A 13,830-nucleotide genomic window follows, 5' to 3' on the forward strand; every position below is an offset into this window, starting at 1 on the left:
AGAAAAAAAAAAGAGAAAAACTAACCCCACCATCAATTTTATAGGTTGTCCTCAGTGTCAGTTGCAACATATAATAGGTGATAGCTAATAATAGGATACCGCTAAACTAAACTAAACTAAGGAGGGGAGGGAGTTATAACACGCGGTGGAAGTAATAGCAATAATAAATAGCCAAGCAAAGAAGCAGACTTCTCTATTATTTAGGAACTACCTTACATAAAAAGATGTAAATAATGTAGTTTGGTTGGCCAGAATACTTTAGGTTATGTTCCTTGTTCCGTTGCCAAGCTTCCCCCTTAGGAAGACTCGTTATGTTTCATTCCGACTTTTGCCAAATAACCAGCCGGTCCTATTCTGGTCCACCGCCAACTATTCTTACCTATGGTTACCTATAGTAATGCACCGGAAAGACGAGTCATACGCCCAATAGCAGTTGAACTATTGACCAGGTTCTCGGTCCGCACATACACATATGCGGTGAAAGTTATATTGCCGAAGCTTCCATGTTATGCTATATAGTTGAAGCGTCCCGTACGTTCGATGCTCTCTTCTAAATCTGGACGGCCTGAGCAGGGCCTTGTAGTCCCCCAAACCCGGACAGGTAGGGTGTTATTCAACGGCGATTGAACGACCTGCCGGAGGGATAAGTAACGGGATTGGTCTAGCGCTGTCACTTGCTGTCCTAGCTCATCGTTCATGTTCCATTGGGGATCATCGCTGCCGTGCATAACATACCTGGGGAAGCGGGTCTTTTACTGCTATGCAGATTTCTTCTATGTCATCTATTGGGTCATTCCACTTTAGTTGCCATATGCTCGACGACCAATGGCGGTGGGGTTGTAATGTCTAGATACGTTACTAGGGTAGACGTCCTTATATACAATACTTGTGACGATCAAATAAAAAGGATAAACGCACTAGAGGCACAGCATTCGAAGCATAGACTAGCTCTAGGTAAGGGTAATAGAATGCTTATGCGTTAGTTCTTCGCCTTGCAAAAGGGTCTTGAATCATAAGCAACCTACGTATAGTCGGGGTAGGAAAATCGAAAGTGAACTCCGCATCAACTGACTACTGCATACTTCCCGAAAACGTCAACTCGGAGCCTCAAATATGCCATAAGACTCTTCTTTTTGGGTATGAGGAGGTGAGTATCATGACTAGATCGTAGCCGGGCTGTCGGTTTGATAGGCCGCTAGTTTGTCGAATCCTAGTCGAGGGTCCTCCCCAACTGCTACCCTCTGCGATCCTCTCTATATTATCCCCGCATTATCGTAACAGCAACGATATACCTAGCGGCGGGTTTAGGGTAGGATGACAAGGGTTGATTTTCATGCTGGTCTATATGTCTTCTTTCATGAAGGACATAGACAGGCGCTGTGTTGTTATGCTTTTAATTACCGACCCCGGCCTCTCCCTGCAGATAGAGTACTTGAATAACATCATATCCTTCCCCGTGTCGTGCATGCGTCTCCCCCCTAATACCTAGACCTCTACTTGCCCTCTAAGGTTGAAGCACGAACCCGAACTTGAACGATACCATACGTCAATAGACCACACATGAGAACGAGAATCTAGAGGAATCAGAATGGTTCGCCCTCGCCAGCCCGCAGCCAAGGGTCATGAAGAGGAACATGAGCAGTTAGCGCGTAGGGAAGGACCCGTATTCGAATATGTATATTGGACGAAGGAGCCTCACCTCCGAAAGCTTTATGCGTGGGCGTGCGTTTTAATGATAGCCTCAGCGACTACTGGATACGATGGGTAAGGCAAAGAGAGGATGCCGAAAGTAGTGTCTCGCTGGATGTCTGGCTAACAAGTCGCACGCAGAATGTTAGTCAATACGTCTCAACAGATTGACCGATGGAAGCAATATTTTCCAAAGACGCAGGCTGGGCCCGATAATCCCCAGGAGGTAGCCGATAGCTGGTTAGGACTCCTCGTAAATATGTTCAATATCGGGAGCATCTTAAGTTTCTTCCTCACGTATGACCTCTACCACATATTGGACTCTATAAGATATTAATATATGCTTTAGGCCATATGTTGCTGACAATTGGGGCCGGAAAACGTCGATAGCAATTGGATGTGTCTTTATGATAATAGGAGGTTGCATATCTGCGTTTTGTAATGGATACGAGAGTAAGTGAAAACGGAGAAGTTTTCAACTGACTTGAATTTGAACTTATTGACATATGATTTAGTGTTCATTGCCGGTCGCTTGATTCTCGGTTTCGGTAACAGTTTATCGCAAATGGCCTCTCCCCTACTGCTCACCGAGATCTGTCATCCTCAACATCGTGGACCTGTCACGGCCGTCTACAACTGCTTATGGAATCTAGGCGCTCTTCTAGTTGCCTGGGTCGGTTGGGGCACCGCGCAGATCCGTAACGATTGGAGTTGGAGGTCGATAACCCTGATCCAAATCCTGCCCTCTTTAATCCAGATTATTTTCATCTATTGGATCCCTGAGTCGCCGCGATATCTCATGGCGAAGGACCGGCATGAAGAGGCGCTCGATATCTTAGCTAAATATCACGCTGGCGGCGATAAGAATGATGTTCTAGTCCAGTTTGAGTTCCGCGAGATTAAAGAGACGATGCGAATGGAGAAACAAGTTGCCCGCGCTGCCGGTTATCTCGACTTTTTACGCACCAAGGGTAACCTATGGCGGCTGGCCATCCTCGTCTCCCTAGGCGTCATCTCCCAGTACAGCGGAAACGCGCTCTTTTCTAATTATATGGATACCGTCTACGAGGGGGCTGGAATCAGGGTCCAAGATCAAAAGCTTGCTGTAAGAAACATTCTGTCAATGTTGCAGTCCGATGTTCATTATTGTATGCTGACACTCCCGTCTAGTTAAGCGGCGGCAAGACAATTCTTGACCTTATAGTGACAATATTAGCTGCCTTGAATGTCGATAGGTTCGGACGACGGCCGCTATTCTTAATTTCCACGTCGGGCATGGTAGTCTCGTTCGTGAGCTGGACCATCTGTGGTGCTATTTACGAGAATTCAAATATGACCAACGCCGCTTCTGGATATGCGCAGCTGGTATTTATCTGGTTGTTCGGTATATTCTACGATATCGGCTTCTCAGGCCTGTTGATAGCCTACGCGCTCGAAGTCCTACCTTTTAAGCTACGTGCTAAGGGGATGATGATCATGAATATTACAGTGCAGGCTATCCTCGCATTGAGTAATCAGACTAACAAGATCGCCTGGAATAAATTCCCAAAGCACTGGAACTTTATGCTTTTCTATACTGTGAGTTTATTTTCCCCATTGCCTAATCCGCATATCTTCATGTTTGCCTGTATTAACGAGACCATTTACTAATATCTGACTCTTGCGTAGCTCTGGGATTTCTGCGAACTGGCTTTCGTTTATTTCTTTTACGTTGAGACGAAGGGACCCACGTTGGAAGAGATCGCATGGATCTTCGATGGCGCAGATGCAGTCGCCAACATCGATATACGACAAGTTGAGAAGGAAATGCATGAGATTGAGCGAGAACAAAGCATCGATTCGAGGGCTATATCGTCGAGAGGGAAGGGAGCTGTTTAACCTGGTAGACTTTCGTTCTGCTATTAAGGTCGAGGTGTTGACGATTTAATGAATTAATGATCATAGCGCAGTGATCTAGGTTGCATATTGACTATTCTGTCGAGGTGGGGAGATACCCAAAAAGGAGACAAAGGGAAAATGGAGGGTGGAACTGGTATATGTATATCTCATTATAATTTGAGGAAAAGGGATCTTACGATTATACTTCATTCTTCAAGCTTCATACTTAGTATATGCTATCATTCTATATTTACCACTATAATCATTTGTTGAGGCTAACAACTAACACAATACACCATAGTGCTACTATCCTTCATGCAACGCAACCCCAGTTTCGTCCGAATGGTATCAGCATGTACCTAAGATATTATTGGGTAAACATCGTTTTATAAGACGAGATAACTACGCTCGCTATGCAGAATAATACTCTGATCCCCCCCTTTATTCAGCGCTTCATCTCTTCAATGATCCGAGAAGCACCGGCAAAATTGAGTTCTTCCAACGTCTCTTCCCATACCCTCTCTCTTATTTCCTGTCCTTCTTTTGTGTATACGACCTTAGGATACCTACTATAGTTAGCTCAAGTGTCTTATTGTCATGACGTGTTGTTTACACATACGGTCGGATACCCCAATCACTGACGTAGCTTCCATGACTCTCTTTACCCTTCGTGACGACACCATCAACTACGGCGCTGGCTCCATTCTCTACCGTTCTTCCGTTTAGGTTTTGGAAGATCCAGAATGTCAGTGCAGATATAAAGGATTTTACAGCTCCATCTCCGAACTGTGTGCCTCTACAGAAACCCGGATTGGATGCGTTGACGATGACGTCGTCGGCTTTAACGTGCTCCGCTAGCTTAGAGATGAAATATAGTTGTAATAACTTACTCCTCGGGTAAGACCGCATCGACTTGAACTCCTCGGGAATGTCGAACTGGGGCAGCACCGGTCCCGCCTCGAGCGGATCCGCCCAATATGAAGTATCTGACGTGACGATTGAAAGCCGGGGAGGGAATAAACTGTTCGATGACAGTTTCTTTGACTTAAGGACCGGAAGCAGGAGGATGGCAAGTAGGATGGTTGAAAGGTAGTTTACCTGGAAGGTCTTCTCGTGGCCCGTAGCCTCGACAACTGTGAAATTATCGCATCGTAGACCAGCGTTTAATATGGCGATATCGATGCGCGGAAGTGTCTCGCATTTCTTTGCAAATGCCATGATGGAATCGTACGACTCCATATCGACAAGCCAGACCGAGATGGTTGAGTCTGGGAACTCTTCCCGGAGCTTGTCTGCAGCTATGTTACCGCGTGTTTCTGATCTCACGCCCATGACGAGGTGTGCAAGACCGAGCTGGAGTAGCTGTCGCGCAGCTTCAAATCCGAGACCAGAGTTGGAGCCGGTCACGATGGCCGTTTGACCTGAGATGGTTGTTCCCTTGGGGATTGGTTTCCGGTGGATTAGCCATTGACGATAGAGAAACCCGATGAAGTGACCCTCAAACGTAGCTTCGCTCTCAAGATATTGTGACATGGTTAAATTATATATGAGATTCTAGTGTATAAGATGTACAAGTCTAGCGGACATCGAGCTCAGATAAATACCTATGATCAGTGAACTCGTTTGACGACATTACATTCTCCATGTTCGAATATATATTGTGTACCTTTTGCCTATGTTAACTAGGTATATATAGTACTATATAACCGTTGTCATCTATTCTACAGTTGTCTAGATCATAAGTGGCTTGTTTGCATGACGCGACTAAGCGGGAGAGTCGGTCATCCGAAGACCGTCGAGACCAAGATTATTATTTCCTGTATGGGTATCGTCCCAAAGATATATCCATAAATGTCTCATTCAAAACTACCTTAGGACTACCCCACGATGATGCAAATGAACGGGATTGGGTAAACAGCTTCGTCATCAAACACTTCAACTTGTAAGCCTTGTGTATCACGAAATATTCACGTACGGGGCGGAATCATTGACATGCCAGACACCGAAACTTCCTGCAGCTAAACAATGAATCCCGGTATATAACGGTATTCGGGACCGACGTCTTAAACCCATCTCTTATATCCATATTTTTGTCTATCGTCTTATTTAAAGGGACAAGACGATTGATAATAATTAGTCAACTCTAGTTAATCTATGAGAGGACAATTTATTTTTCTTTTTCATAAAACAATAATAACCAACTGCTGCTTTTTATAACAACTTTGCACTTCGGGAAATAATAGGTCCCCGACGCCCCGAGGGGACTTACACAAGTAGGTTATGTATCTAGGAGGTAGGTATTTATTTTATAATTTATAATTTCTCATGTAAACAAGCTATCTCAACAGGAATCTATATAAAGGAGAGGTTATTGATTACCATACGTCTCGTGGCTTGATCCTTTTCCATCATAGGAAAGGAGATGTCTTAAGAAGCCAACACTCAGTGCCCATGCGCTTGAAACACTGCGGCAACAGCCTTCTGTAAGGGCGGGGGAGGCGCTGCAGTCAATTCGTCGATATTGAGATCCGGATCTCCCTTCTGCATTGCATTCTTATACCCATCTCGTGCAGCTACGCGCTTAAGGTAGGCTAGGATATTTGGATAGTCACTAAGATCGTACTTTATAAAGCAACGCATCGTCGTAAGGCTAGTCACGTTCATGATATCAGCCGCAGTGAACTCCTCGCCCGCGAGCCAGGGTACCTCAGATAGACGCTGATCCATAAACCCAAGAACCTGCTTCCGCCTAGAGTCGTTTCGTTTTATGACCTCATTATCTTCCCCTAGCCCTGTCCGGGATAGTGATAAAGCCAATAATAGCGCAGGCTGTAAGGTACCATTCGCGAAATCTAGACTTATCGTCAGCCGCAAGAACATAGGGTACCTAGTTTTCCTACATATAGCATATAGGACAAAACAATTATCTTACGAAACCAGTATAAATACTCGGCAAAGTCTTTTTGTCCCGGCTTAGCGACGAGTTTCCCATTTCCCCGAGTCTGCAATATGTACTCAATACAAGCGCCAGATTCAGCCAGTTTGATGCTTCCGTCTTCGATCACGGGAGCCGATCCGATGGGGTGCAAGGCCTTGTACTCCGGCGGGGCCCAAATAGGTGATCGATCGTACTTCTTAAGTTCGTAATCAATGCCAAGCTCTTCGCAGAGCCAGACAACTCTATCCGATTGCGAAACGCCGAGATGGTGAACTATGAGAGTCATTTTTAACAGAGGTCACGATAGTCACAGTGTATTTGAGATATGGCAAAATAGTAAACAAGATGTCATATATATAAGGTACACTCACCTCCCAACATCATTACATTAATGAGTCATGAGAGGGGTAGATTGGTAATTAGTTCACCCCTAACACCGGTAGGCTTCTCTTATATACGTAACCTTGAATCTAACCAATCGATTAGCTCAGAACTAAAGCCTCCATCGTAATTAGCATCTATAGAACAACCTTAGAAGCACGTTGGTGGCGCGGGTGGTACTATCTTAGACAAGCTAGCTTTGAAGATCTCTCAGGGGTACTACAATATAATAATCATCAAACTAAGAGAGCTAATAACACTAGTATTAGATATACCACATTACCTACATCAAGTCTTGTCTAAAAGCAGTCATGCCAGTAGTAGGTAAAGGTCACGACGTTCGTCTAAACCAAGCCTTTAACTATAATTAGCAGCGTGGGCTTAAACGTTATTGAGTAAAGTCTATCTGATAGTATGGACTAAATATTCTATTCTTAAAAGAAAACTTGAGAGGTATCAAAGAAGAGACTCGATAAGTTGAGGGTTCTGCATTTATATATAAGTATTTCTTAACCCTGTAAGTTAATACCCAAATAAAAGGTTTCGAGGTTGAGTCATTATCTACTTAGAAAAACGATGAGAATGCGATTCCGATTAATACTGAAACGTGGGCAACAGATCAGTTGTTTATACTATAAGTATGAGTATCCCGCTTTAGCAGTGTTATGTCAGAAGCAACAAGTGTAGATCGAGAGCATATACCAACAATAGGGGTAAATGAAACTTAGGCTATCTTTCCCAGACGTATTTCGCTTCTATTTCTGATTATTTACGACTCTAATAGCAATACTCTAAGTTGTATTTTCTTATTATGTCACCAAGTAAAGTAAAGAAAAGTTTTGATATAAATGGTTGCCAGTTTCGCGCGAGGCTCTGCTTCCTTCTAATTCCCCGCTACCCTCTATGGTTGGCAACACGTGGCTGTGCGTGCAAACTCGACGTATTGGAGGTCGGAGGGCCGCCGAGATTGGTCGCACAGCATGCCAAACGAGGTCCTCGCGTCCACTTCTTATAGGTGCCCAGGCTGAATTCTCGATCCCCAAAATACCACATCACCCCGCCTAGCTTTACAAGTTAAAAGAACAATGGATCTTCTCTCATCATCGTAGCCGAAAAGTAACCACCTACAACTACATATCTATGAATTATTGTCCGGGGGCATGCTTGACCCGGCATTTTTCCAAGGAATAAATGCCCGGCGTGACAGCATCGTCGGTAACGGCAACCTCAGTTCGTAGGCCACGCGAGCCCCGTGAGATCGCCACACCACGACCACATCAGCAGCTAGCAGGCTGTATACTATGGCTACCGCCTAAGCCTGAGTTACGAGAGGACTCCGGGTCTGACATTGAGGCGGACCGATGTAATCATCCGGTGGTAATCCTCTCACCACAAGCAGAAGATGGAAATGTGGTATATCTCATGGTGTGTCCTCTTGATATACGAGACCTGTAGTCTCGGTGTTATCTACGTGACCACTTCGTTCTAACGACCGAAATTTTAGATCACGTCACTAAAGGGTACAGAGCTCAAGACTCGCTTTAAGCATGATCAAAATCTTAGGCTTGAACACATCCCTATCCGGCCAAGCCACCCGCATCCAGACAATGGAATGCTCCTCAGTCTCGATGATGTGACACTCGTGCTGCGGAAGAAATCTTATGTCAAGACGAAGACGCAGTACCGCATTCAGATCGCGTCCCTACGGCCCTACGAGCGTCGAGGACCTGAGTATATTCTATCGCGCAAATCTTACCAAGAACTTATCAACTATGCCAAATTCACACCTCCGGCTCCTCATCCCTCCTTGAATAATGTCTCTTCTCCTAGTCGTGTATGGGGGTACGGTCAACCCGTGCCTATTACTCGGGAGCGTAGCGGTAGCTATGGCGAGTATGTGTCTGCTCAGAGACGCTTAGAAAGTGCTGCAGTGAGCCCGCCCCGCGCTCACTATGTACCGACCACGAATACGAATCCATCCCAGTACGTTCGTACCGCTGTTCGGAGCGAACGAGATCCACTGCTCGCCCAATCATCGTATACATATTCTCGCAGTTCATATCCCAGCTATCCAGGAGGCTATCCGAGCAGCTATTCAAACAATAACCCGCCATACACGTATAGAACCTCGGCCCGAGCTGGACACCAGAGCTCGGCACCTCCGGTACCGTTCGACTCGGAGAGAGCCTGGAGGAGGATAAAGATACTCTTCTGGGTTTTCGCAGCGCTCATAGGAGCGTATGGAGCGTACCGTGGTGTGACCTGGTTAGTAGATGTAGCTAAGCAGGCTGGTTTCGTGGTTAAAAGTGGCATCGAGCAGACCGGAAATAAAATTGGCATCTTTTGGTCAACCCTAGCGAGGATAGGTACTCCCTAGGGCTTGCTCTCTCCTTTCCCCTTCTACTTCTTATGTTTCGGGTATCTTGTGAGCTTTTCTAGCTATAATCTCACGATTGTATGGATGGATATGGGACGGAATCGGTAGCAAAACGGAAAATGTACAATTGGCATTTTGTATTTGAATAGGCTTATATACGGGGATCTTCACGATATGAAGTAGAATGGCGACATCGATTAATGAATTCCATTACTCATTTGTTGCTGGGACCTCAGTATCAGAGATATCGCAATTCTTTATATATTGCTGAGGGGAAGAAGTCTCTTTGCAGTCCGGCGTAAGTGTCGCCGTAGCAACTTGTCTCACAACAGTTCTAGATTAATACTTAGTAGTGTTCATGTCACGTAACTATCACTGACAGCTCGCAGTAGGCAAGAAGTGGAAAGGGACAGGTGAGAGAGTGCGGAAACAAGCGTACCGGTCATCGCAGTTCCAGGTCTGGTTTACTCTTAATTTCCAGCTGTCGTCCCAAAGGAAGTTTGCGCCGGTGCTTATAGGGTACTCGGATCCGTCAACCTCGTAGTTTCGGTCTGAACATTTAAACCAATAATTGCTAAGGTCCGGCCATACATTGTCGTGCTCGACGTTTTGGAGGCCGCAGCCAGTTGAGACACCGTTGGCGTTGTTAATCACCTCGAATGCAAGTTGCGTCGAATTGGGAAATGCATCGATAGCATATGGGGATGTTTCGACCCTAACGTAAATTGCACTTTTAAGGGAAAATGTCGTTGTCGACGCTTCGGTACAAGACTGTGCCTTTTTGGAGGATGATAATTCCTGACTAGACCCTGCTTGGACGAACGATTGCGCAAACGGTAGCGCTAGGAGGAGATGGCACGGGTGAGGCATTGTCGATTCGTATTTCTAAGAAGAAATCGAAGTATAGCGAACGTATCTGCCATGTCCTCCAAGGTACGGATCTATTGGTAGTTTTATCATATTATCGGTTCCTGAGTCCGGGTAAAATCACCGTTCCTATGATCTTATGATCTTACGATCTAGGTAGTATCTTTCTCGTCCTTCCTATTCTACGACTAAGATCCTGGTGTCAAAGTGTTTGTCATGATATGCAGCGGAGTCGGATATCCCGGTCGACGTCACATTATCTTGGGTTTATCCACAACGGGTACTCGCGTTGGTGGTAACACTATGTAGGGTTCCTTATATGGCCAATGATGTCTGTTTGATTGGCTCGATGGTACCGGTACCAGATAAAGGGTAATACGACGCGTGTATTCACAATAAAGGATCATGGTCTCAACATGGTCTTGGTGCAAACCGACATGGTCGACATGGATTGCCTATCTTGTTACATATAGCAAGTGAACCCCTGCATGTAGATTATGAAGACTTACTTTTTGACCTTCTCCCTAGAGCCTCTTCTCTAGATCGATCACCTAGTCCCCGATTAGGAAAAAAAGTTCTACATCAACGAGTGAGACCTGATCGGCCTGTATCCTGTATCCTATGCGCCCTGACGCCCACTCCGATCCTTAAACCCCGCAAACTCACATGCTCGAGTAAACTCTCTCAATAAGGACTAAGTTATAAATTGTTAGCTCGATTAGGACTTACTTGACCTAGATAATAGATTAGATCCAACAACTCACCTTGAAATCATGATCTGCCAACGACATAAATATGTCTTTCTGGTGGAGTTTAAGCTGCATGACCCGAGGGCTTTTGATCCCGAACGCGACGCGCGCTAAAAATCTCGGATCGTCCCGGACATGGCAGACATCAAGAATCTTTTGAATGCCAGCAATGTCGACAGCTGGGGTTGGCTTCGGAGGTAATATGATGCGTCTCCCTGTTAAACAGCGAGAGCAATGTCCACATCTGGTTTTCCCGTCAGGTAATCCCATTCCAAAATGCTCAGCTAGAGCTAGAGCGAAGCATTTGTCGCCTGTGATTAAATCAGCTACTTGCTGCGTTCGCTGCAACGCATCCTCTTCTCGAGCTTCCATATCGGCATAGAGCTTGTCGGTGATGGCTTTGATTTCTTGTGGTGTGCGAGGAAGAGTCTCAAGAACCCTAAGTTTGTTTTCAACGCCGCTCTTTTTGAGCATGATGATTCCACTATTGTTGTACTCCTCGAGCTTCCTTACTAGGTCGGTACGGAGTAGTCCAGTTGAATTTACGATATCAATTATATCGACATCGTATAGCTTACCGGACTTAGCCTTTCGGGCGTGCTTGTAGATGGCTTTACCCTCGGGAGAAGAGTCCTTTTTGGCGGTGTAGTGATATTTCTCCATTGCTTCGAACTTGTAGGAAGTATATTCTGGAGTGACTGACCTGACTAGGCCAAACCGAAGCTCCAGTGTTGCTAGCAAGATGGCTAGAGGATTCGCTCGGATGTCGTAGTCTCTACCTAAGGCTGTCTGATTGAGTTTAATAATATCGCCCTCCTGCGTGCGATCAACTTCTCGGTGGAATATATCTTCTAACAACCTATGTAGTGATTGCCATGATGGTAAGTCGCCTCGAGCAAAGTTTTCTCTTATGTAAAAGTCATAGGGACAGATATAAAACATGCAATGACTTGTTTCCCCATCTCTTCCCGCGCGCCCGATCTGCTGCGAATATTCTTCTACTGTGCTGGAAAGATCGAAATGAATGACGTTTCGTATGTTGGGCTTGTCAATGCCCATACCGAAGGCAATTGTAGCGACAACTATAGTTATACGATCAGCCATAAAGTCGTCTTGGATTTTCGCCTTTGTTTCTGCCTTGAGGCCGGCGTGAAATGCAACTGCGTTAAAGTGTTGGTCAACTAAATCATCCGCGAGCAATTCCGCTTGCTTTTGGAGAGTCACGTAGACGAGAGTAGGCCCGGGATGTTTTCGCAAGAAATGGAACATCTTTGGATACTTCTCCTGCTTCGTTCCCGTGTATTCGGCTAGTAAGTGTAGATTAGGTCTGTAGGGAGATGTGCGAAATATATTGGATTTCTTAATGTCGAATGCCCTTGCAACATCATCAACGACGCGAGGTGTTGCTGTAGCCGTGAGGCAGACAACTCTTTCGGCATTGATTTCTTGGACAAAGCGGGCCACTTTGAGATAGTCCGGACGAAAAGAGTGTCCCCATTCTGAGATACAATGAGCCTCATCCACGGCGACCAGCCGAATACCTCCAGGAACATGCTTCATACTTTCGACGAAGCCTTCATTATTGAGTCTCTCGGGCGCGCAGTAAAGCAGTTTCAGTTGGCCCTCTCTGATGCCAGCCATTATCTGTTTCTGCTGTTCGTAAGTTTTGGTAGAGTCCAAACAAGCAGCAGCGATACCTTTACGCAGTAAGGCATCTACTTGATCCTTCATGAGAGCAATCAGAGGAGAAACAACGATGGTTATACCCGGATTGGTGCGAGCCTTTCTACTATCCACAGCATCTATTTTTTCAAACGCAACTGCAGGTATCTTTGAGTGAAGCAAGCAAATGTCAGCGTGTTAACATCGACCGAGAAGGAATAACTCAACTTGATAGCATAGCGATTTACCGGCGCCCGTAGGAAAGACGACGAGCACATTCTCTTGTTGTAAAGTGGATACAATAGCAGAGAACTGCTCGTGGCGGAAGTCTTCATAACCGAAGTTTTCCTTCAAGATCGCCTTTGCAGTATCTCCGAGGAATACTGTCTTGTTGTGTTCTACTTTGGGTTGTTTGGTTAGTCGAGCTTGATGATTCTGTTCGTCATCTAGCGAACGTTCGCGCTTGATTCCTGTAATCAAGTTTTCCGCATTTATATCACCCAATAAGTCATCTCCGGAATCATAATCCGACATGGTGGATATGATGGGTATATGGTTATGGTTATGGTTATGGTTATGTTTGTGATCGTAGTTGTGTTTGTGCACGCAGAGCTTGCTAGAATAACAGAACGAGTGCCGTAGTGGAATACGTCTGCTACTTAAGACTCGATTGTTGATATTGTTTAGTACGTGTATCTTTGAAAATTGTAGCCGTAGCCGTAGCGGCAGCTGCATTTGAATTTGTTTTCCTTCAATCTCAGGAGATTCCTAAGGCAGTTGCGTTTATTGAGTGATCGCCAACTGACCCGTACCTGGTCCAACCTTCCTCTAGGTACAGGTAGGTTAGGTACGTAATCGGTAATGGCCCATGCTTTAAGTTTAATTAGGTACCTAATATGTACCTGTACCTTAGGTACTTAGGTGTGCATAGGTACCTTGATGCTATTCGCATTCTTGACGCACCAAACTACTAGTTACTTCGTAATGAGTATAATTCATATATAGCGAAACTTTTTAACATCAATTGATATGCTACTTGGCTGCCTTACTCCTACAAAGTGACCATTACGCCCCGTAATATGCTTGCTTGTCTTCGTATACATGAACGCCACGCCGTGATGCCCATAATCGCCCCCTTATCCCTGATTAATGTTCACTTCATCGTGTAGAGATACCTTCACAACCTAGAGTGTTGGGTACCTAATGTTCCAATCCGAATAACACGAGTATTCGGATGGTCTCTAAAGCTTCGATTGGTACATATTAATAGCAACTGGTGAACGTATGCT

At 45.3% G+C, this 13,830-nt stretch overlaps 5 protein-coding genes across 5 annotated transcripts; 2 read left to right on the forward strand and 3 right to left on the reverse strand.

Annotated features, from left to right (window-relative positions):
• Positions 1-1,588: 1,588 nt before the first annotated feature.
• On the forward strand, positions 1,589-3,567 carry GL218_08268 (Lactose permease; the record flags this gene model as incomplete). Its single annotated transcript, XM_033585067.1, has 6 exons — positions 1,589-1,764; positions 1,831-1,986; positions 2,039-2,142; positions 2,205-2,794; positions 2,860-3,267; positions 3,358-3,567. The coding sequence occupies 6 exons, from the start codon at positions 1,589-1,591 to the stop codon at positions 3,565-3,567; spliced, it is 1,644 nt and encodes a 547-aa protein (XP_033440663.1).
• Positions 3,568-4,012: 445 nt separating this feature from the next.
• GL218_08269 (WW domain-containing oxidoreductase) lies at positions 4,013-5,100 on the reverse strand (the record flags this gene model as incomplete). The annotated part of the gene is made up of 2 exons (XM_033585068.1): positions 4,013-4,133; positions 4,187-5,100. 2 exons carry the CDS (start codon positions 5,098-5,100, stop codon positions 4,013-4,015), a joined length of 1,035 nt encoding a protein of 344 aa, XP_033440664.1.
• A 909-nt stretch (positions 5,101-6,009) lies between these two features.
• Positions 6,010-6,791, reverse strand: GL218_08270 (Glutathione S-transferase 3; the record flags this gene model as incomplete). The annotated part of the gene is made up of 2 exons (XM_033585069.1): positions 6,010-6,419; positions 6,500-6,791. The coding sequence occupies 2 exons, from the start codon at positions 6,789-6,791 to the stop codon at positions 6,010-6,012; spliced, it is 702 nt and encodes a 233-aa protein (XP_033440830.1).
• A 1,286-nt stretch (positions 6,792-8,077) lies between these two features.
• On the forward strand, positions 8,078-9,263 carry GL218_08271 (uncharacterized protein; the record flags this gene model as incomplete). Its single annotated transcript, XM_033585070.1, has 2 exons — positions 8,078-8,311; positions 8,391-9,263. The coding sequence occupies 2 exons, from the start codon at positions 8,078-8,080 to the stop codon at positions 9,261-9,263; spliced, it is 1,107 nt and encodes a 368-aa protein (XP_033440829.1).
• Positions 9,264-10,749: 1,486 nt separating this feature from the next.
• GL218_08272 (ATP-dependent DNA helicase RecQ) lies at positions 10,750-13,075 on the reverse strand (the record flags this gene model as incomplete). The annotated part of the gene is made up of 3 exons (XM_033585071.1): positions 10,750-10,824; positions 10,895-12,709; positions 12,770-13,075. The coding sequence occupies 3 exons, from the start codon at positions 13,073-13,075 to the stop codon at positions 10,750-10,752; spliced, it is 2,196 nt and encodes a 731-aa protein (XP_033440828.1).
• Between the last annotated feature and the right edge of the window lie 755 nt (positions 13,076-13,830).

The sequence above is a fragment of the Daldinia childiae genome, assembly GCF_008694065.1.
Source record: "Daldinia childiae strain JS-1345 chromosome Unknown Scaffold12, whole genome shotgun sequence".
In the NCBI taxonomy this organism is placed as follows: Eukaryota; Fungi; Ascomycota; class Sordariomycetes; order Xylariales; family Hypoxylaceae; genus Daldinia; species Daldinia childiae.